Below are 20,168 nucleotides of genomic sequence, written 5' to 3' on the forward strand. Positions count from 1 at the left end.
AAATGACTGAAACAAAAAACAAAAGAACACTGCTGCTTCCCGTGTGCAGATGAGAAAGTCCAGTGTCCACAGGGAAAGTTTTATGGGGACACAGCCGGGCCCGCTGTTCACAGGCGCCTGTGGTGGCTTTTGAACCGTAACCACAGAATCGAGCAGCTACAATGTAGACCTGTGACCTGCGGAGCCGGAAGTCTTTTCTAACTGTTTCTACCTGGGCCTCCACAGGAGAGGCCGGCCGACCTGCCAGCGTCCTGTAGCACTGGGAGGGCACTGGCCCTTCTGGTCTGTCACAAGGCACCTGGGGACTTGGAGTGGTCCCCGTGGACCTTGCAGAGAACCCTACGTACACACGTGCACACACACACACACACACTCACACGCACACACACACTCACACACACACGCACACTCACACGCACAGACAGGAGCTTTAGCCGCTGCGCCTCACCTGCCCCAGCTGGGGTGGCCTTCACCTTCCAGGACACATCGGGTGGTGTCGGTTCCGGTGGCGCCAACCGGCTTCTAAGGCAGGATGTGTGGCAGGGTCCAGTGCCAGCCAGTGACCCAAAGCGCAGCCTCAGGAAATTGAGCTCAGTGCCCACCGGGGCAGAGCAAGGTGAAAGGGTTCCCACAACACGCCTCCCTGCCGGTCTCCCAGCGTTCAGCAGCCCCTCCACCCACCCAGGAAGCAGTGACACTGGGAGCGCTGGGCAGAAATGGTGCCACCACTTGGAGAATGCACACGGGGAACGGTCTCCCTTTTAAAGGGAGTCAGGAGCTGTCGGGTTGCTCAGAGGCGGCGGGAACCAACATTCCCAGCGCCCAGGGCAGACCCGGCAATGAAGCAGATGTTTCAGACTCCGAGACAGGGACCTGGAAAACGGGGGCTCACGCTTCCTGATGCTCAGTACCTTCCCCCGTCCTGCCCGAGGCAGGTGATGCCAGGAGAGCTGGCCCACCAGCAGCCTCAAGACCTGGTCTCCCTCCTGGGGTTCCCACGAGCTCTGCAGAGAGCACCCGCTGCAGGCACCCAACAGTGCCCTGAGGACTGCTGTCATGGCTTGGGGAGCCACAGGCCCCCTGCACACCTGGCGCCAGCCCTCAGGCCAGTGTAGCTCCGTGGCCATCGGCCTTCACCCCGTTTGGGGATGTGCAGGGTTGGGCTGGACTGTGCAGACGCCCGCTCTGGGGTGTTTCTGCTGGGACCAGGTAGCTCCTAGGGACCGAGGGGGGCCTGGTGTAAGCTGCTGTGATGGCACTTGTTGCTGCTGATAAAATCCATCGAGTGCAAGATTTGTCTCCACATTGAGGGCTGAGTCCTCTGCCCATTCCTTCCGGAAGGTGTTCCTGCCGTAGTGCCCGGGTTTGCCCCCAGCCTGAGTGTCCCCAGGTGCCCAGCTCCACACGGCTCTAGTCCTAGCTGGTCTAGATCTGGGGGTCCAAGGGAGGTCTTATCCCAACAGTCAGAGGCAGCCAGAGTCCTCAGGGCTCTCAGAGGCCCCTGTGGTCACTCACCAGGAAGCCCCTGCCCCTCAGGGACTGTGGTCCCTGGTTTGGCCTCATTTAGAAGGAGGAAGCCTCAGCTGTGATACCGGTGGTACCTGGCCCGTCCTGGGGACCAGCTGCACCCTCCCTTTGCAGAGCATGGGGTGGGGCAGGAACTGGTGGGAACTGGCCGCCACCCTAGGTAGAAGTGGAATGACCACAATAAGGCACACTCTTCCACAGGCCCCTTCTCCTTCCGTGGTGTTGGTCTCTACTGGCCACGGAGACAATGCCCTAGCTGGTGAGATGTGCCCATGGGAACCTGGGCAGGGGTGCAGACCCCTTTCTGCACATGTAGGACACCTCCCAGCTGCCTTACGTGCCACCCCTGCCATGAGCACCATCCCCCCCCTTCCCCCGTGAGTTGAGGTCAGAGGTGAGCAGGGCCTAGTCAGCCACATGGAGATGAGCAGGGGGCCTGGGGAAGCCCCTGTCTGCCACTTCAAGGGCTCAGCAGAAGCACACACGCACACACACACACACACACACACACACACACACGCACACACCACCCCTTACCTGGCCCTGGCTCAAGGGCGAGGGCAGCCCGGCCTCCCTTCTCCTACTCCGGTCCCTCCTCAGTGTCGAGGAGTGTGGGCATCCCTGCGGGTGGAGGGACAGCTTCCCCAGGAGAACAGGCAGGGAGCCTGGGCACCCCCCGCCCAGCTGCCTCCTCCTCCCCGACCATCCTTTCCTGGAGCTGGGGTGATGGTGATGGGGTGGGGGGTGGGAGGACACTGGAAGGCTGGGAGGGGTCTGTGCTGTGCTCATCCTTCTCTAAGGTCAGAAATAACACCTTCTCACCTCGCTTTCCCTTCCTCCCGTCCCGAATCTTGCAGAGATCCCCGTGGCGCCGCCCACCACTGCAGCCAGCAGCGTGGAGGAGCCGGAAGGTAGGCTGGCCCCCTCTGCTCATCTTTTTGGGAGGGGTGGGTAGGGACAGGGGTTAGAGGGGCCAGAATCCTCCCAACCACCATCAGGGCGCTCCTTGGCATGAGTGGTTCCCGGGCTGGACTGAGGAGGATGGAGCCCCAGGGCATTTTTCTGGGAGCCCCCACTCCAAGAATAAAAGAGAGGGGTTTGTCCCTGCCTGTGGCTAGCCTCTCTCCACGCCCAGGACGCTCACAGCGGCTCCTCTTGTTCATCCACCAAGTTAGGAAGCGGCCTGAGCCCAGCACCATCCGAGGGGCCGCGCAACCCCTTCCGGGGGCTGCAGAAGGTGCGGGAAGGAGGTGGCAATGCCTTCCTGAGCAGCAGAACAGAACATGGGCCGCACACAGACATCGGGGTGGGGGACAGGGAGCGGGACAGGGAGAGAACCACACGCCACTGTCCTCTCCTCTCGCTGAACGTGAGCATGTCCTCGGTTGCAAAGGTGGCCATGAACCATGGCAGGGTCAGCAGCCCGGTGACCTGGGCGCCAGCAGAAGTCACAGGTGTTTCCCCATCCCATCGAGTGGGTGCAGGTATCCCAGAATGCCGTTCAGGTCACTGTCGCTTCAAACTTACGGGAGCCGCCAGGCCTGCTGCTGCCTCCTGACCTGTTAATAACGAAGCGGTACTGTGAGGGGCTGCAGTCAACCTCGGGTTTTGAACGTGCTTGGATAAGGTGTTTTAGTGTGTTCGTTTCCGTTGTAATGTCGACAAAAGAACGTCCAGCCCAAGAAAAAGTCTTAGAGGAGTGGACTGGAGCCAAACTGACCACATTTGCCGGGAATGGCAGCTTTACAGCTTCCTTTATACATTGCAATCAAAGGAGGAGGTGTAAGGGGTTACATGAAGCCCATTGGTGGTACATTAAAGGGACAAGAGAAAGCAGAGTGGGGACTGTCTGGGACTGGATAAAAAGTGAAATGGAGAGACACTGCTTTTCATTGGCGGGTGCGGGATAGTTAGTAGTTAGCACTTACAGCAGCAGGTGGAGATGGTATCGGGGGACAAGATAGCAATGTGGGGTCTGGTAGGTGGTGTGCCCCGCGGGGTCTGGAAAAGGAGGTTACTCTGACATTTCCGAGGGATGTTATCGTAGATGCAGAAAGACAGGCAGGCTCAGCTAAGGTAAAGAGCGACCTTTGTCAGGGGAGCTACAGGCCTGGGACGCAGCCACCTGCCACGCCCGCTTTGAGTTGGGAATTGTATGTTCAGACCTTCCTGTGTGGCTACTTTCCGTCTCTGAGTCTGCCCCCCATGCAGGGCCCTGAAGGTGTCAGGGTTAGTATGTGGCCCCTTTCCCATCCGCAGTAGTCCCGTGTGTTTTATTTTTGTATTTGGAGATAATACTGTGAATGGTTGTCACCAGCCCTCGGCACAAGAGAGGTTACATGGGGATCAGCTGGCTGGATGGGGCGCCACGCGGAGAGCAGCCAGGCTTGTACCCAGCGTCCTGGGGTCACATGGGCCTTTCGTGTACTGGCACTTGGAGTAGGCGTGGGAATGGGGGGCCCATGTGGACATCAGTGTCAGCTCTGGGACCCCCTTCCTCCTCTCCAGGGAGGACTGTAAGGAGGTGTGGGGGAGGCTTGCACACCCACGTGGTTGCCTGAATGTCTTAGAACAAAGACTAGACTGGAGTGTTGACCGTACGCTGGGAACTGAGAGAGAATGTTTCAAACTCGCCTATGTGCACAGTCAACGAACAGCCCCCAGAGAGGAGCGGACAGAGGGCGTTTCAGGGAGTGCCAGGGTCACACTGGGAAAGCCAGGGATGTTGCTCTTGGGAAATTGGGTAGAGTTGTCTGTCACCTTTGGTCGAGCTGCAAGGGACACTCACGGGAAAAACTGCAGGAGGAAGCAGCTCGGGCCTGGGAGGCCGAGGCAGGAGCCGGCGTGAGGCTGCGGAAGGCCTTTCTGGCCCGATTCAAAGGCACATCCCATCCAGCGCTGGGCAGCACCTGGGCAAGCAGACGCCGCCACTCACTGGAGTCCTGGCTCCTGCTGCGGTGATGTGGCCTCAGCCGCTCCGAGCTCACCTGGCCCCGCCCCTGGGGCTGTGCACCCAGCTAGGCCGCGGCAGACCGGCACCTCGCTCTTGCCTCCCATTTTCCCAGTCCCTGCAGCGGTTTTGGCGTTTGCCCTTGCAAATCAGAAATGGGCAAATGGGGAAAAAATAGAGGGAAAAAGAAAAACGACTCCCGAGATTTCTGTGCCGGCCAGGAAGCTGGAGTAAAGCAAGTGAGGATCTTCACTGGACCAGACGAGAAACCCGAGCAAGTACTTACAGACACGGGCTCTGTAAGCTCCTTTAGAGTCCCCTCCTGCAGCTCTTGGTTAGTCAGTTGCCTCTCTGTCTCCTCTTGTTTTTGTTGCTGTTTATTTCTTTTCTTCCTCCTGAACCTTTAAAAAACATGTTGGAAATGGAAGCCACCAGTAAACACCCTTTACAAAGCGCTTTGCTCACCGAGGGGCTGAGCGAGCAGGTGTGATCCTCATGCTGTGACCAGACCCCTCGCACCTTCTCTGGTGGTCTTGGATGCCCAGGATCTGGTGCTCGCACCCAAGGCCCAGGGTCGTGCCCGGGCCTTGGGCACTGGGCCTGCCATGCACGGCTGCCTTGTCTCGGTGGGCGGGACGGTGTGGGCAGGGGGCCAGGGGGCCCCTGGGGAGCGGGCCTGGAGCACAGCACTCCCAAGCCTGTCAGTTCTTGCAGTGTTTGAATAGGGAAGGCCCGTGTGCCAGGCTGCCGGAGAAAAGCTTATTTACTTTTGCCTGCGTAACAGAGGAGAATTAATACACTGAGAATTCGTCCAGAAAGCTGATGGACATAACCTCACGCTGAACCTGCCCCCCGGCCAGGCCAGCTCACGTAGGGAATGCTGTCCACTGCTGTCTGAGCGGCCGGGGCCCCGTCATGGGGCAGGAGGCAGGAATACCATGCTCGTGGGAGGTCTGGGCCGGGGCCCAGGAGGGCAGTGGGCTGGGGGGCAGAGAGGAACCCCCATTCCAAACCCCCCCATTCTAAACCCCCCCCATCCTCTGGGCTGAAAGAGGGCCCGCCCTCCCTCGGCCGCCATCACCTCTGTGTAGGTGTTGATCGCGGGTCTTTTGGCTTCGTGGAGGCCACTTGGCTCAGCGGGATGAGTCCAGTTTGGTCCGGGGGCTCTGGGGTTGTTTCTCCGCTGGCTGAGAGGCCTTGGACGTGCAAAGACTTCTTTTTTCTGCCCCCTGTCCCCCGCCCCCTGGGGTTGAGGTCGGGGGGAGCTTTCTTCTCAGGGTAGGAATGGCCTTCTTTCTCCTGGTGAGTTTTCTTCCTCTGCAGAAACGCTTGCTCTCTCTCCTCTGCCTCTGATGGTCAGTCCTGCAGCCCCTTGCTGAGGTCTCCGCGGGCAGAGGCGCTGGTGAATAGTTAGACCTGGCTGGGGGAGAGTCTGACGTCTGGCATTTGCCACTTCCCCTGGTGCAAACACTCCCGGGTGGCTGGTTGCAGACACCCCCTCTGATGTCACTGAACGCACAGGTGGGAAGAGATGCGTACGATGGGCTCTCGGAGCCCAGGTGAGCTGACTCCACCCGGCACTGCCTGCGGGCTCCCCCGGAATGGAGTGTAGGTGTAGGAACACAGAAGTACAGAGGGAGGAAGGGCCGCCTCTCAGCCGGGCGAGAGGCTGTGGTCTTTCACTGGCTTCCCTGGTGTGAAGGGGCACTGCTGTCTCCTGGTTGGAGGCTGGACTTGGGATGGAGGTGCAAGAGCAAGGAGCCGACTCCTGGGCCCCCCTCCCCACAGGGTCTCGGTCCTCTCTGGGCCTGGTCTCCTCATGGCACTTGCCTATTTCGTGTGGCGTCTCCTGTGACCTGCTTCCATGGCCCCAGCCTCGGGGCAGTCACCTGAGAGTCGTCACTCCTGGCGGCCTCTTAGCGCCTCCATTTTTTCATGAAAGAAACTTGGGTTTATAGAGACCTGCAGCCTGGAGCAGCTTGGACTGTCCTGTTAGGCTCATTTTCCAGGACAGGGAATAGGTGATGAGGAGGGAATGTGAGCTGACAAGACTGGGGTGCAGCCTTCCCAGGTGTGGGGGGCCAGACGGAAAGGAGAGGACACCGGGTGGGAGCCCCAGACCCCAGTTCTGCTCGTCTTGTTTCCTTCTCTGGAAACAGGGTAGTTCACGGAACGGGATGATGCAGATAAAGCTGTGGACTCGGTGGTGGGCTTGTACATGCCCAGTGTCAGCCCAGCGGAAGCGCCCGGGAAGCAGACACCACAGAGCGTGGAGGGCTCGCACGGCGTTGAGGTGTCCGCGGGCTCCGTGGTGGGAAGGCAGGGTGGGCAGCAGGGGGTGCGGCCCGAGGACGGGGTGCCGGGCCCGCTAAGTGGAAACTGCTGGTGGCCTCGCCACGTCCTTCCCAGCGGCCGGTGTTGGACCCTGAACCCAGCAGAGTTGGAGCCTGGAAATCGATTACTATGGCTTAACTAATCGTTAAACTGTTTATGACGAGAAACCTCAGAGGAGCAGAGAGAATGGTGGTGGGTACCCGTGCCCGTCACCTACACTTCACCATGGACATTTTGTCCCATCTGCTTCAGCAATTTCTTCTGCTGAAATATTTTAAGAGAAAAGCTGCCGTGGGACATTTGACCCCTAAATCGTTGGGAATGCCATCTCTGGGAATATTCTCCGCACCTACTCAGTAGCGTCCTTACGCCCAACAAAGCGGTCCACGCTTTACTACCATCTGACCCCAGTCCATCTTTCTTATCCCCCGAGTGTCTGTTGGAGCTGGTTTGCTCGGCGCTTTAATTACTGAAGCATCATGCAGGCACGTGCTTCTCAGAGCGTTATATTTAGAAGCGCATCTGGGTCCCCAGGCGTGGGCCGCTTTTGAGGGTGTGATGCACGTGGAGTGGCGTGTCAAGTGAAACGTGCTGCCCACATGTTACACGTCATCATCATTCATCTCATGCTCTGAAAGGGGAGGCAGGGAGCGCCACGTCCGGCCCCAACGTCAGCCCCCCCTGTGGTGTTGGAGGTGGAGGTTCAGGGGACCGGCCCTAGGGGAGGGGCACCTCCACAGCTGAGGGGACCAGGAAGTCCCACAGTGTGATGGGAGCAGAGGGTGCCGATGCTAAACGACACTGAGCGTCTGCAGTGTGCACCACGGTCTGAAGCCGGCTTTTTAAATATATATACTGCTTGCCCTCTACTGGGGATTGAGCCTACAACCAGGGCATGTGCCCTTGACCGGAATCAAACCCGGGACCCTTCCGTCCACAGGCCAGCGCTCTATCCACTGAGCCAGACTGGCCAGGGCTGAAGCAGGCTTTCTTGATCCTGGCACTGCCAGCAGTGTGGCTGGAGAATTCTAAGTGTTTTTTTGGGGGGGGGCGTGTTTTTGGGGGACTGGCTTGTGCATAGCATCTCTGGCCTCCACCCTCAGCCCAGTCCCTCTCGGAAACAGAGACGGAGCCCGGGGAATGGGGACTGTGGGTGGGACCCGCTCACTGCGCCCTGGCTGGGGACCAGACTGACCCCATGTGGATCAGGGTGGACGGAATGGAATTGCCATTGTATGTGGCCCCTTGTGTCCCGCAGAAGTGGCAGTTTCACACGGCCCCGCTTACCGCTTGCTTCCCGTGCTCCCGGCAGCCTGCGTGAAGCAGGTGCTCCTTCCTCCTCACTCTGCCTGTCCCTTTCTCTGACTGCCTTTCTCTGTCCTCATCTCCCTCTGTCTTTCTCCCCCACCCCTCTCCACCACCTCTGTATTCCCTGGCTTTCCCTGCCCCCCCTCCCCCTTTCTCTTCCCTTTTTTGGGAGCTGCACAAAGGGCTGGGGCAGAGGTCAGGCTGGGGCGAGCAGGGCGGGAGCGCTCAGTGCCCCCACTGCCCGCTGCCCTAGAGAGCACAAAGGAACCATTTGCATTGTGTGTCGCAGCCCCCATTGTTGCCCTGTGGAGGGGCCTTTGCAGGTGGAGCTGCCGCCATCAGAGAGGAGGATAAAGGGATGAGCTGGGAGGCAGAGCAGAGTGGGGGTGGAATATTTAGCCCTTGTTCCCACTGGGGTCTCCAGGGGATGTCTGATGGGAATGGACAAGTGACAGGTGTCAGTGAGAGAGAGGATTGGAATCCCCAGGACCCGCCCCGTGTCACACTCATGTCACAGGGTCCTTGTTGGCAGAGGGGGGACTGCAGGCTGCAGAACAAGGGTGGGGCAGGGTGGACGCAGAGACCCACCCCTACCCCTTCCCCCACTCCCAGGGTGGCCCCCAGCCCGAAGCTGGGCCTGACACCTTCCTTAGGGATTCCTGTCTAGATCCTGGCTGGGCACTGGGGGGCGGGGGGTGCATGGAAATGGGTCGTGCCTGGCACCCTGGCCTAATAGCCCTCTCTCCTGCCCAGATTGGTGGGGGGAACCCCAACAGCCACTGAACTGGGGGGAGTCATGTCCCCAACCCTAGAGGTGGGGGTTGGGCAGCACTCGCAGTGGTCCCTTTGATTTCCTACATACCCTGCAAGACTGAAAATATATCCGTCTGCTCGGGCTGCCATAACAAAGCACCATAGACTGTGTGGCTTAAACAACAGGAATTCATTTCTCACAACCTGGAGACTGAAAGCCTAAGTTCGGGGTGCCAGCATGATCGGTTCCAGGGAATGCCCTCTTCCTGGTTGCAGACTGCTCACTTCTTGCTGAGCCCTCACAGGGCGGGGAGAGAGCTCCCTGGTGTCTCCTCTTATAAGGGCCCTAATTCCATCCTCAAGGGCCCCACCCTTTCGACCTCATCTAACCCCACTTACCTCCCAAAGGCCCCACTTCCAGATACCATCCCATTGAGGGTTAGGGCTTCAATGTAGGCATTTTGATGTGACAGTTTAGCCCACAGCAAGTAGTAATAGTAACCGTCTTAAATGCAATCACTTAAGAGCATGGATTTTTAGTTTTTTGTTGCCTTCTCTCCACTCAATTAAAGTGTCCTGCAGGCTACTTGGTAGCTTGGGCTCAGGCTTCTCAATGAAATGAGGGAGTTGGGCTGTGATTCATTTAGTCCCCTCCCAGCTCGGAATTCCCTGGGTCCAAGCCGCCCGGGGAGGCCGACTGCTCGCAGGGCCCAGTGGCCGTAGGGCCTTTCCTTGGAGTCTCTTTCGGGCTGTGTTGAGGGGACTGTGGGTGATTTGGACCAAGAAGGGTACCCAGACCCAGAGGAGGGAAGGAGAAGAGGAGAGTGGACTGGGGACAGTGTCTGCCCATTCACCAGGTGTCCTCCCTGCGTGGACATGGACCTTCACGGCCTCAAGGCCTGTCCCCAAGCCCAAGCCTACCTCCTGCTGACCGGGACTCTCCTCTCTGCTGCACTGACCCTGTGTTCCTAAAGCTACAGGTACAGACACGACACAAGTCCCTGCTCTGTCCCAAGGAGTGACCACACAGATTGCGGACCTTGTGCCTTGTCCCCAGGCAGAGCCCAGAACTTTAATTCAGCAAGAGCAGAGGCTCTGCATCTCGGGAGGGGCCGTGCCCTTCCTGCTCCTTCCCTGCAGGTCACTGGGAGGTCAGCGTCCGCCTCGGCAAGATGGTGGCAAGTGTCATTGGACTGCCTTGCGGTCTCTGTTCAAGAGTAAAGTGGACTGTAGGGCCGAGGAAAGGAGAAGGCCCTTTGGTTTGCAGTGATTAGAAATGAGCCAGGTCTGAAATGAAGTTATTTTGTGCAGTGAGGTATCTGCAAACCGGTGGTATCCTGGAGCCAGCATGCACCTGCTCACACAGGCTCGTGAGCACTGACTGGGCATCTCTTCCCAGCTCTGCATTCAGGCCACCGTGCTGGTAGTTTGATATTGGCCATGACGGGAATATTTACACCTTGGAAATTGGCACGTGCTACAAATCAAGGGTTTTCTTCCTACAGAGCTGATTGTTAAATATTTCTCAGCATTTCTCCCCAAAGGCATCCAGGAATGGACTTTGAGATTTTGGTAGCATCAGGAAACCTAGAGGTAGCTCATACAATCTGGCCACCACATGGGACAGATGGGGAGAGTAGGCCCAGAGGAGAGCAGTGACTTGCCCTAACGGTTGAGGGCGGCATCAGTGAAGACCCAGTTTCTCAACGTTGTTAGCCATAGGGCTTCAAGCAAGCATCCTTTCAAGTAGTAAGTCCTGGAGAGAAATCAGACCTGGGGACTTGGAAACGATTCCTCTTACTAAGGAGAGGTTAGAAGTTCATGAATGTTTGGCGGCAGCTGCTTTAGTGAGCCTGCCTTGACGTTTTCTTCAAGCCAAATCGGATTAGGCTTCCACCCACGGCCATCCTTCTTCACCCTCCCTCCCCGACCCCAGGGAGCAGGGCGGGGCATTCCCTGGTTTCCTGGCCAAGCATTCCTTCTGATCCACGAGGTCACTTCCTTCAGCCCCAGGAGGGGAAGATGTGCTTTCGCATCTACAGTGTCCCTCCAGGCCATGACATCTTTACAGCAGCGTCTATCTTCACCGATGGTGGGACCTCTGAGAAGGTGGTGATCTTTGTAGGCCTGAGAGTCCAGGACTGTCCAAGCTTGGACTTCACCCCGTCTTCTTCCTCTTTATGACAAATGTGCTGCTGTGGATGGGACAAGAGGTGGAATTCCAGCCATTCTTTTGGGTTAGCAGGGTCCTAAGAGGCCTCAAGACAGGGATTCTTGTGCCGATGATTTATTGAGGGGGTGCTCAGGAGAAATTAGTGAGGGAGTGAGGGAAGCAGGACAGGGCAGGGAAGACGCTAGGGAAACACATGGGTTCGAGAGAATTCAGGTCTCAACATAATCACACGGGGCTCTGGAGAGTAAGTTGCACCGAAGTTGTCCTGCTTAAAAGCAAGAGGGCCGGGTGGTTATACCGTCCGTATAGCTGGCCGTTGGCTAGGACTGCCCCTGGGAGGGATATGTGTACCCTCCCATGTATTTCTAAGCAGGGCAGTTTTTACCAAGCAAGGGCACGCCTTCAGGGAAAGTGCAAGTGGGAGCCATTAGCCGCAGGCACTGGCAGCTGCTGGAGGTAGGCATTCTGGCCCAGCCACATCTGGGTAAGTGACTTGAGGGGAGGACAAGTTTATTGGGATTTACGGGCCATTTGTGGATTTCTGTTGTGTCCACTCTCCAACAGCCCTGTACTATGGGAAGACCTGGTGGAGGTTCCCTGGGGCCACATGTCCTTCCTCCGATGGCCAACCAGTCACTCAGCCATGACATCTCTCATACCCCTCTTCTCTACCGTGCACACTGCTGCTGGGGGTGTCTTCCATCAGACTCTCTTCTCACCCCCTGACCTGGTCAGTACAGGCTGCGTGCTGTAACAAGCAGCCCCGGTGGTCCATTGCAGCAGCAGCGAGTCGGGTCCAGGCTTCTCCCATCATGTGGTTGTGCCATCCTCTAGGGCCGTGGTTCTCAACCTTCTGGCCCTTTAAATACAGTTCCTCATGTTGGGACCCAACCATAAAATTATTTTTGTTGCTATTTCATAACTGTAATGTTGCTACTGTTACGAATCGTAATGTAAATATCTGATATGCAGGGTGGTCTTAGGCGACCCCTGTGAAAGGGTCGTTCGACTGCCAAAGGGGTCACGGCCCACAAGTTGAGAAACGCTGCTCTAGGACCTTGGCCTCATTGCTGGTATGGAAAGAGCTGAGGGGGGGCACATTGGAGACTTTTCCAGGCTGGGCCTGAAAGGAGCATGCATCACTTCTACCCATGACATTGGCCAGAGCTGCATCACATGACCACACTCATTGCTGGTATGGAAAGAGCAGAGGGGGGCACATTGGAGACTTTTGTAGGCTGGGCCCGAAAGGATCATCCGTCACTTCTACCCATGACATTGGCCAGAGCTGCATCACATGACCACACCTAACCGCAAGGGGTGCTGGAGAATGTAGTTTATACGCCTAGGAGAAAATGAAATGGTGTTTGGTGACTCCGGACGGCCTCCACCATAGACCTTTTTGCTCACTCTGCTGACTTCGCGGGCATTTGCCAGCCACCACATTATGGAGTTATTGGCATCAGAAAGTGATGGTGAACGTTAAGGGTCTTTGGTCTGTGGAGGAAGCAGTCCTGGCCGAGCGGTGTGTCTCCTGCACGGCAGCTGCCTACGCCCATCCAGGGAACCGAGCAAAGGCGACACTGGCTTCCAAGGCATGACCTCATCGGCACTGGCTTAACCAGCTGGCTAACCGGCCAGCCAACCCTTGGCTGGACACGACAGGGCTGCAAGCTCCCCTGTCTCTCACGGCCTTCCCGGGAGCCCAGCTTAGCCCCCCTCCGCTTCCTCGAATCACCCTTTCGTGCTACCCGCGCGCTGGGCCAGTCTGCCATGGGCTCTCGCTGGAAAAGCGTATCGAGGGCCAACGGGATCCCCATCGGGGCAGCTTTGTTTTCCCTGGAGAACACAAAATCTCCTGTTCACACGGAGAGCCGACAAGGAGACCCCGTGGGGCTGCCCTGTGGGAGCAGCGCTGCACCCGAACGCTCCAGCTTATTAACGCAGGCCGACTGCCCTCAGAGCGGAGCCAGTGGCGGAGGGCGGGCGCGGAGCTGTTCCAGCGGATTAGCAGCACAGACTGAGGGCGGCAGGTGCGGCCTTCTCTGCTGTTTGGAAGGTTGTGAAATACTGACCTTAGCTCTGCAGATCCTCCCCGCGGCCTCCTCCGGGCTACAGGCTGAGAGTGGGGATTGCTTGTTCAGCCAGGGGTGGTGGTGGTTTTTAGGACATACCCCCTTTTCCCCCCGAGTCCCAGCATTCCTTGGGAACTCCATTGCGAGGATTCTTGCACGTGTCTGTTCATTTTCTTTACATTTGTTCATCAGCTGCACATTTACTGGGGGCTGTGTTAGTGCTGGGGTTACAGGGACGGGTGTAGAACATGGAGCCCCGGGTTCAAGAGACCCTGGTTTACTGCAAGAAAGACACCTTAGGAGGCGATTCTAACCAGGCTGTTAGCTGATAGAGTAGATGCCGTGCAGGTGTCAGCAGGCGCTCACGCGGCCTTGTCGGCTGGGCTAAGAGCCGGCTGTGTCTGTCCTGCAAGCTGGGGTCCCAGGTGGCTCATCACGCCTCCAGCCAGGCTGCTGCTCGCTAATGGCGCTGACGGCAGGTAAGAAGGTGGCAAAGCCAGAAACAACTGGGGATCCACACGCAAAACCTCCACAAAGACCATCTTATGTGGCAGAATGTGCATCTTGAGGACACGCCGGGGCTACAATCCCCGGCTCTGCGGTGGATGGTCTCCGTGGCTTTCCCTCAGAACTGGGGCCGCCCGGGGCGCAGTCAGACCCCTTCGCCCGCCCCGCCTGGCAGGGAGCAGGGATCTGCCCGCACTCTCCCCTGGGGTTGCAGGGCTCCTCTGGGCTGCGAGCTTTCATTTCCACGCTGGCAGAGGATGCTCGGATGTGGCCTGTGGCTCCCGTTTCCATGAGCCTGTTTCGGTGGGAGGGGCTGGGAGGCCTCGGGGCTCCTCTAAGCCTGACTCCCAGGTCAGAGGCACGTGGCACCCTAAGGCTCTGCGGTAACGTGTCCCCGGGCCCAGCAGCGGTTTCCCAGTTCCTAACAGGAGCTGGTGCGGGGAGTGGAGCGAGATGGTGTCGCCGACCCCCACGGCCCCCGTGGCGGGTGAAAGCTGGCTAGTCCTTTGTCCAGCAGGAAGTCTCCCAGGAGGCCTGGTGAGCTCCCGCAGGTCAGGGCCAGCGCTGGGGGTGGAGTCCTGTGCCTCACCCTCGCCCGAGCTCCTGGGGCCTCATTTCCTCGTTCCAGCGCCCCTCTGTCTATGTGTGTGTGGGGGGGAGGGGGGGCGCGTTGGGGACTGACTCTGAGGGGGCCTCTAACTCTGGGGGGTGTACGTGGGGCACCAGCTGGAAATCCTGTGTTGGGGGTTCCTGGAGACAGAAGAGATGGTTAAGCAGCGGAAGACGGGTGTAAATGTGAACTTGGCCACCAGTTAAAGCCCAGATGTGTCCAGGTGGGGAGTGCAGGGCAGGGGGAAGTCCAGGGTCCACTGGCCCCTGGTCCCTCAGGGCTCTCGGGTCGGCAGGCCTCTGCCCGGATGTGAGGGCTCCTCACACCTCCTGCAGGGTCTGTGGTTCCCTGGGGCGTAGAGAGAACCCCTCACTCCGGGGAGCAAACATTTCCTTTATTCTTCGTGAGGAGGCGGTCAGGCTGGTCTTGATGGGAAGATTTCAGCAGCTGCCTCTGTTCTTGTGGACTGAGCAGCCCCGCAAACACGGTTTTCAGACACCTGAGGTGTAATTCTCTGAAATACCAGGTACTTTTTAAAAATTGCAACCATTTTGGGTGGGAATCTTTCCCCAAGAAAACCCAGCTTTCCTGCCTCGTGGAGCCATGCACACGGACACGATTTCACCTGTGGGGGTTGCGCGGGCGTGGCGAAGGCGGCTGGGCTGCAATACGGCCTAACCCCGAGGCTTTCTCAGCAGTTCCGGATTGTTGGCCTCTGTTCAGAGTGGCCCTTAGGTGTTCTCTGTCTGCTCTTCCTGTTTTCATGGTCCCTGGCCCCTTTTCTGTTGGCTGGCTGTTCCTTCTTCTGGTCAGTGGGTGCCCCACCCTTTAAATATGTGGCTCTAGAATGGCTATAACATTTGTCACCGGTGCTTGTGAGTAAAGGGTAATTAAACTGAGAATGAAGACCTGAAGGTCTGGCAATTTGGCTGCTTCCTTCCTGCTTCTCACCTGTGTCCCTGAGACTTGAGCTACGCAGGTTAAGTGGGATTGTATCCGTCCTCAGGAGAGATGTCCATAAAGTAAAGAGACAGAGTTCATCTCTTCAGTCCTCACATCGAATAACTGAGGAGCAGAGAGGGTAAGAAGGGGGATCTGTTTGGTGGGGGTTCTGATGGCCAAACCCTTGGGTTTTGAGGGCCCAGGAAGGCTTGGGAGGGAGGGTACTTTCTCTGAAAGTCTTGAGGGCTGATCTCTTGGCTAAACTGGCTAATACTGGGCTGTTCCGGAAGGTGGAACGAGGGCCATCTGGGAGGAGCTGTAGAAACAGGCGAGGCTCAGCTCACGGAAGTCTGTCCAGACAGTGGGATGGCGACAGGAGGAGCGAGGGTGCACGGCCTTCACGTACCCTTTCCTCACAAGAAGGCAGATTCCGTGGCTGGTGTCCAGTCTGTCAGTAACTGGCCAGTGACTGAGTCAACAGGGAGGGCAGTAAGGTGCCTGCTCTCCCACGAGGAACCAGGAGCACCTGGTTGAGTTCTGGGCTCCCTTGGGTGCTGAGGTTGATTAGTAATGTCTGCCACGAGCGTGGCCGGGGAATCTGGTGGCTTGTCAGCTGCCTGTTTGCTTTTCCTGCTTCCACACTCGCTCCCAGTCAGTGTCTTCTCGGGCGACCCTCCTTTTTTCCGCCTGGAGATAAGTTGCTCATCACTGAGCCTTTCAGAGTAGGGACCTGAGCGTCCTGCCTGCTCCTTCCTTTCTCGGGCAGCGCTGAGCGCAGCCGCTTTTCCTAAGGGCTGGCCAATGCATGGGCAGGGGCGTCAGGTGGGAGCTGAGTGAGGGAAGGGGAGTGGCAGGAGGGGGAGGCACACAGAGGTTCTTCCTGAGGACAGGCAGCTGAGAGATGGTACCCTTGAGAGGGGGCAGCCGCTGCATTGGTGTGGGGGGAGGTTAGGGTCATTGCTTAATGGTCATCAGGTTGCCCATGGATTTGGGGACAAAAATGTGGATGGCCCTGACCTGGAATGAAGGGCGGCTGGTTTAGCAAAACTGCCCCCACTGGCGGGTGACCTTGAACACTGAACATTCTGGGCCTCAGTTTTCTGGTGTGTGTGACGGAACCTGTGGTCCTGATACCACCTGCCTCGGTTCCTTACAGGTCCCCCTGTGCTGCTCACCTGGGGTTGTGGATGGGAAGTTCTGGTGAGGGCTGCCCAGGTGCAGCTCATCACTGTCCCCTAGGGATGGGCTGAGGTGGGCCACGTGGATTGGACATGGGCTCCTTCTGGGGAGGAGGCGGTATCTGCAGGCAGGGAACAGGGTGGCTGGTGGCAGAGTGGGCTCTGCAGTCCTCTTCGTGGTGGAATTGACCTTCTCGGCATCGTTACCACTGGCTGGGGAGGCCTGGGTGAGCACCCGAGAGTCAGGAGAAAATTCTAGATGTCCAGGAGCTGGTTCAGCCCACGAGTCTCCTGCCTCCAGTCAGGAGGGCTTTCTGCAGCCCTGAAGGCTCTGGGCAAGAGGCTTTAATCTAATTACATGCTTTATTTGAGCCAATTTGTTTTCCAATCCATCTTGTTCAGCAAGAAGAAAGAGCATGCTGGGGACTCGGGGCACCCTCTGGTTCCGAATGGAGAAGGGGCTGCTCTCCTGCCTCACGTGGCCAGGGCAACCCTGACCTCTCCCAGCCCAGCCACCCCACCCCCAACCCGACTGCAGGCTGCCTGCCTCACCCGGAGGGAGCTGCCACCGCTCAGCCACTTCCATCTGCTCAGAGAGAAAGCTCGGCTTGCTGGTCACCCCTCCAGGAAGCCCAGCCAGTGCGCTGGTTCCTGCTTGGTCCAGTCCCAGTGCCCCAGGCCGGACTGAAGCAGGAGGGGCAGGCGACCTGGCAGGGACTCTCCTTCCCCGGGTCGCCCCAGCTCCGAGCCTTCCTGGCTCCGCCCGCGGGAGCTGCCCTCAGAATCCCAGGCCCAGTGTTTTAAATCTGCAAATCTCTTTTCACAATAAGGCAGGGGATTTAGAATCTGTGTTATTAACATCCAAACAAAACACCAGAGCCTTTCAGGCCTCCCTGGAGAGGGCAGACTTATCGGCTCCTGCCGCACTCCCCGAGCGTCAGCTTTTGGTTCCACAGCCTTTTCCGGAATTGTCTTTCCCCGCTCTCCCTCCGGAATCCTGCTCCGGCCTTTGGCTCCCTGCTATTTGCACAGCCTCCTCTGCAGGCTCCCTTGCAGGGCCCGTGTCTCCTGCCCTTGGACCAGGGCAGTGGAGGGACTGTGAGGGCACAGGTGGTGGCAGCTGAGTCCCCTCTCACTCAGCTCATTCAACAGCGTGAACAATGTGGCGGCCTCTGCCTTCAGGGTGGGGGGTGGGGGGAGGGAGGCAGAAAGCAAGCCAACCCGCAAACCCCGCTCCTGCCCCTGTGACAAGTGCTGGGACGGAACCAGGTCCCCTGAAGACGAGTGTGCTTTTCAGGACAGCCAGAGGTCAGCCAGTACGTGCTCGAGTGAGAAAGTTAAACATTTGCTTAATTGATTTTGTGCCGGGAATACCGCGAGGTGGGGTATTTTTCTTTTCATGCTCCTAAATTTTAGTAAAAATGATAGCTAACATTTTTTAGAGCTTAGCATGTCAGGCTTCATCTCACTAGAACTGCCGAGAACTCGACACTCACCCCATTCAATCGGGGAGGAATCTGAGGTCCAGAGAGGTGCAGTCACGTGCTCACGGACACAGCTCAGACGTCCCGGGACCAGCATGTTGAGGCCCTCCCATCGCCTGCTTACCCGCTAACTGCTGCCCGGCGTCCCACAGCCCTCAAGTTCATCATGATCCTGAGACAAGCTGTTCCCTAGGCTCTAATGGGTTGTATCCCAGGTCCAGGGAGAGGCCGTCTGTCCAGTGGCCACTCCGGGCCCCCAGGCAGCAGGCACGGCCTGCAGAACAGCCCCGTGGCCCGGAGCTCAAGGCTGCACTTTCTAGGTGTCAGCTGTGCACCCCAACACAGGTGGGCGGGCCTCCTGATTTCTAGAGCCACGCCCGGCCTCTCCAGCCCAAGCCACGCCCGCTGTGTCATCAGAAAGCTTAGCGAGTTTAAAAGGTGCCTAAGCCCTTCACCCAGGCGTCCTCACGGGTCACCAGCAGAGTGGCAAAGGGAGTTGGCTGTGACTTCCGCCTGGGGAGCCTGTGCGTGTGGGTTTCTTGGTCCAAGCAGTCTGGCATCTCGCAAGAGCCACTGCACGCAGCCCATTTTACACCTGTGAGCACTGGGGGCCAGGGTCATGTTCCAGTGGGTTCATCGAGCATTCAGGGGTGACGCCACCACGGGCAGAGGAGGCACACAGACCGTTCCGGAGCTGAGGTGGGTGCTGGGAACATAGAGAGGAAGGCCGCACTGGGAAATGATACAGGAATGGGTTGTCAGGAAGGTCACGAGGGGAAAGGCATGGATGGCTGAGCCTGTGAATGGCCCACCGTGGTCTCTGGCTTCTCCAGCGTCCCTGGGGCGCGGTCCTGGTCTTTCCAGAGAGTTTGCGGGCAGTGGGATCCAGGCGCCGCTCACTGGAACGGAGGAGGAGATGTGTGAACAGAGTAACCGTCCCGCGGCCATGGACCTCGGGCACAGGCAGGGTCCCAGCTGTGGGTCTGAAGTCCGCTGCATGTGGACACCTCTGACTGGCTGTGGCCTGGCCCTGGGCCCGTAGTGTAGCCCAGAGAGGATCTTGGGGGCAGATGTGCTTCTCTTGGGAGCTGCATGGCTCAGACCCAGCACACCAGCTGGCTCCTTGGTGCGGGTCAGGTGTACGCGTCTGCGGAGGACCGGCCAGCCACTCTCCTCCTTGTCTCATGAGGCCGACTGGCGGGGCCCCACCTTTCCACTGCTCTGCCATCTCTCACCCTCCATTTACCAGCATCCAGTGGGGCCCCCGGAGGCGCCTTGAGCCCATCACACCCAGTTAGCAGCAGCTTCTCATCCTTTGGGTCCCAGCCGAAGGGTCATCTCTGAGAGCCCGTCTCTGACATCCCTCGTCACTCTTGCCGACCATAGTTATTTCCTCCTAAACCCCATGAATAGGCAGGACAGTTATTACCCATTTCACTGATGGGGAAACTGAGGCTTGGAATCGTCAGATCATAGGGCTGGTGATGCGACCCCTTTCTACAAGAAACAGCCAGTTTCTCCGGAGTCCACTAACACCTCCACCCTCAGGGCCACCGTGGGGACGTGGCCTTGGGGAGCTGCCAGAAGGGCATTTGAAGGAAGCATTGAGCTTTGCTATTTGGGAAGAAAGGAACATGGGATTTGAGGCCACAGAGGATGTGCCAGGTGTGGAAGCTGGCACAGCGGGTGGCTCTCCAGGAAAGGTGTGAGCACCAGCCCCTGTTCTGACCAGCGGAGCCCCTGTCCCAAGCGCAGTGCGGGGAGAGGACCCAGGGCTGCGTAAAGCCCGCATTTCCTGCTCCCCCCGCCCCGAGTGGTTATTTGCACCTTGAGAAGGAAGGCGGCGCCTGTGGTAGGATGGCAAGTCAGACTTCTGGGGGCTTGGGAACTGTCCTTTGTAACCACAGCACAGAGCAGAGAGCACGTTCCCGTACCCTCGGGTGTGAGGCGGGCCTGGGCAGCCCGGGGGCCACCTGTGATAGTAAGAGGGTAAAAGCCTCCCTCAGCCATGCAGCTAAAGACCCTGCACCAGCAACCCGAGTGACCCAGGCCTGGCCAGAACTCTCCAGTGGCTTTGCTTACGTTTCAGATGGAATCCAGATCGTCTCCAGCCCCACAGGGCCCACTCAGGCTGTGTGATGCATCTCTCTCCTCCTCTCCTCCTCTCCTCCTCTCCTCCTCTCCTTCCCTCCTCTCCCCCTCTCCCCCTCTCCCCCTCTCTCCCTGGGAACCAAAGCATGGATTCTAAAGTGCATGTGGGGAGCCAGCATCTCAAACCTGACCTGAGTTTGTAGCCTGCCATCTAGGGTCAAATTTCTGTGAGCTCA

At 58.2% G+C, this 20,168-nt stretch overlaps 1 protein-coding gene across 1 annotated transcript in view; it reads left to right on the top strand.

Moving 5' to 3' along the window:
* Positions 1-20,168, top strand: part of NTN1 (netrin 1) — a 106,413-nt gene that overhangs the window by 56,344 nt on the left and 29,901 nt on the right. The window contains exon 6 of the mRNA XM_006761721.1: positions 2,385-2,438. Coding sequence (XP_006761784.1) covers positions 2,385-2,438 — 54 coding nt within the window. The remainder of the gene's footprint in view (positions 1-2,384; positions 2,439-20,168) is intronic.

This window comes from Myotis davidii, unplaced genomic scaffold, assembly GCF_000327345.1.
Source record: "Myotis davidii unplaced genomic scaffold, ASM32734v1 scaffold37, whole genome shotgun sequence".
Lineage (NCBI taxonomy): Eukaryota > Metazoa > Chordata > Mammalia > Chiroptera > Vespertilionidae > Myotis > Myotis davidii.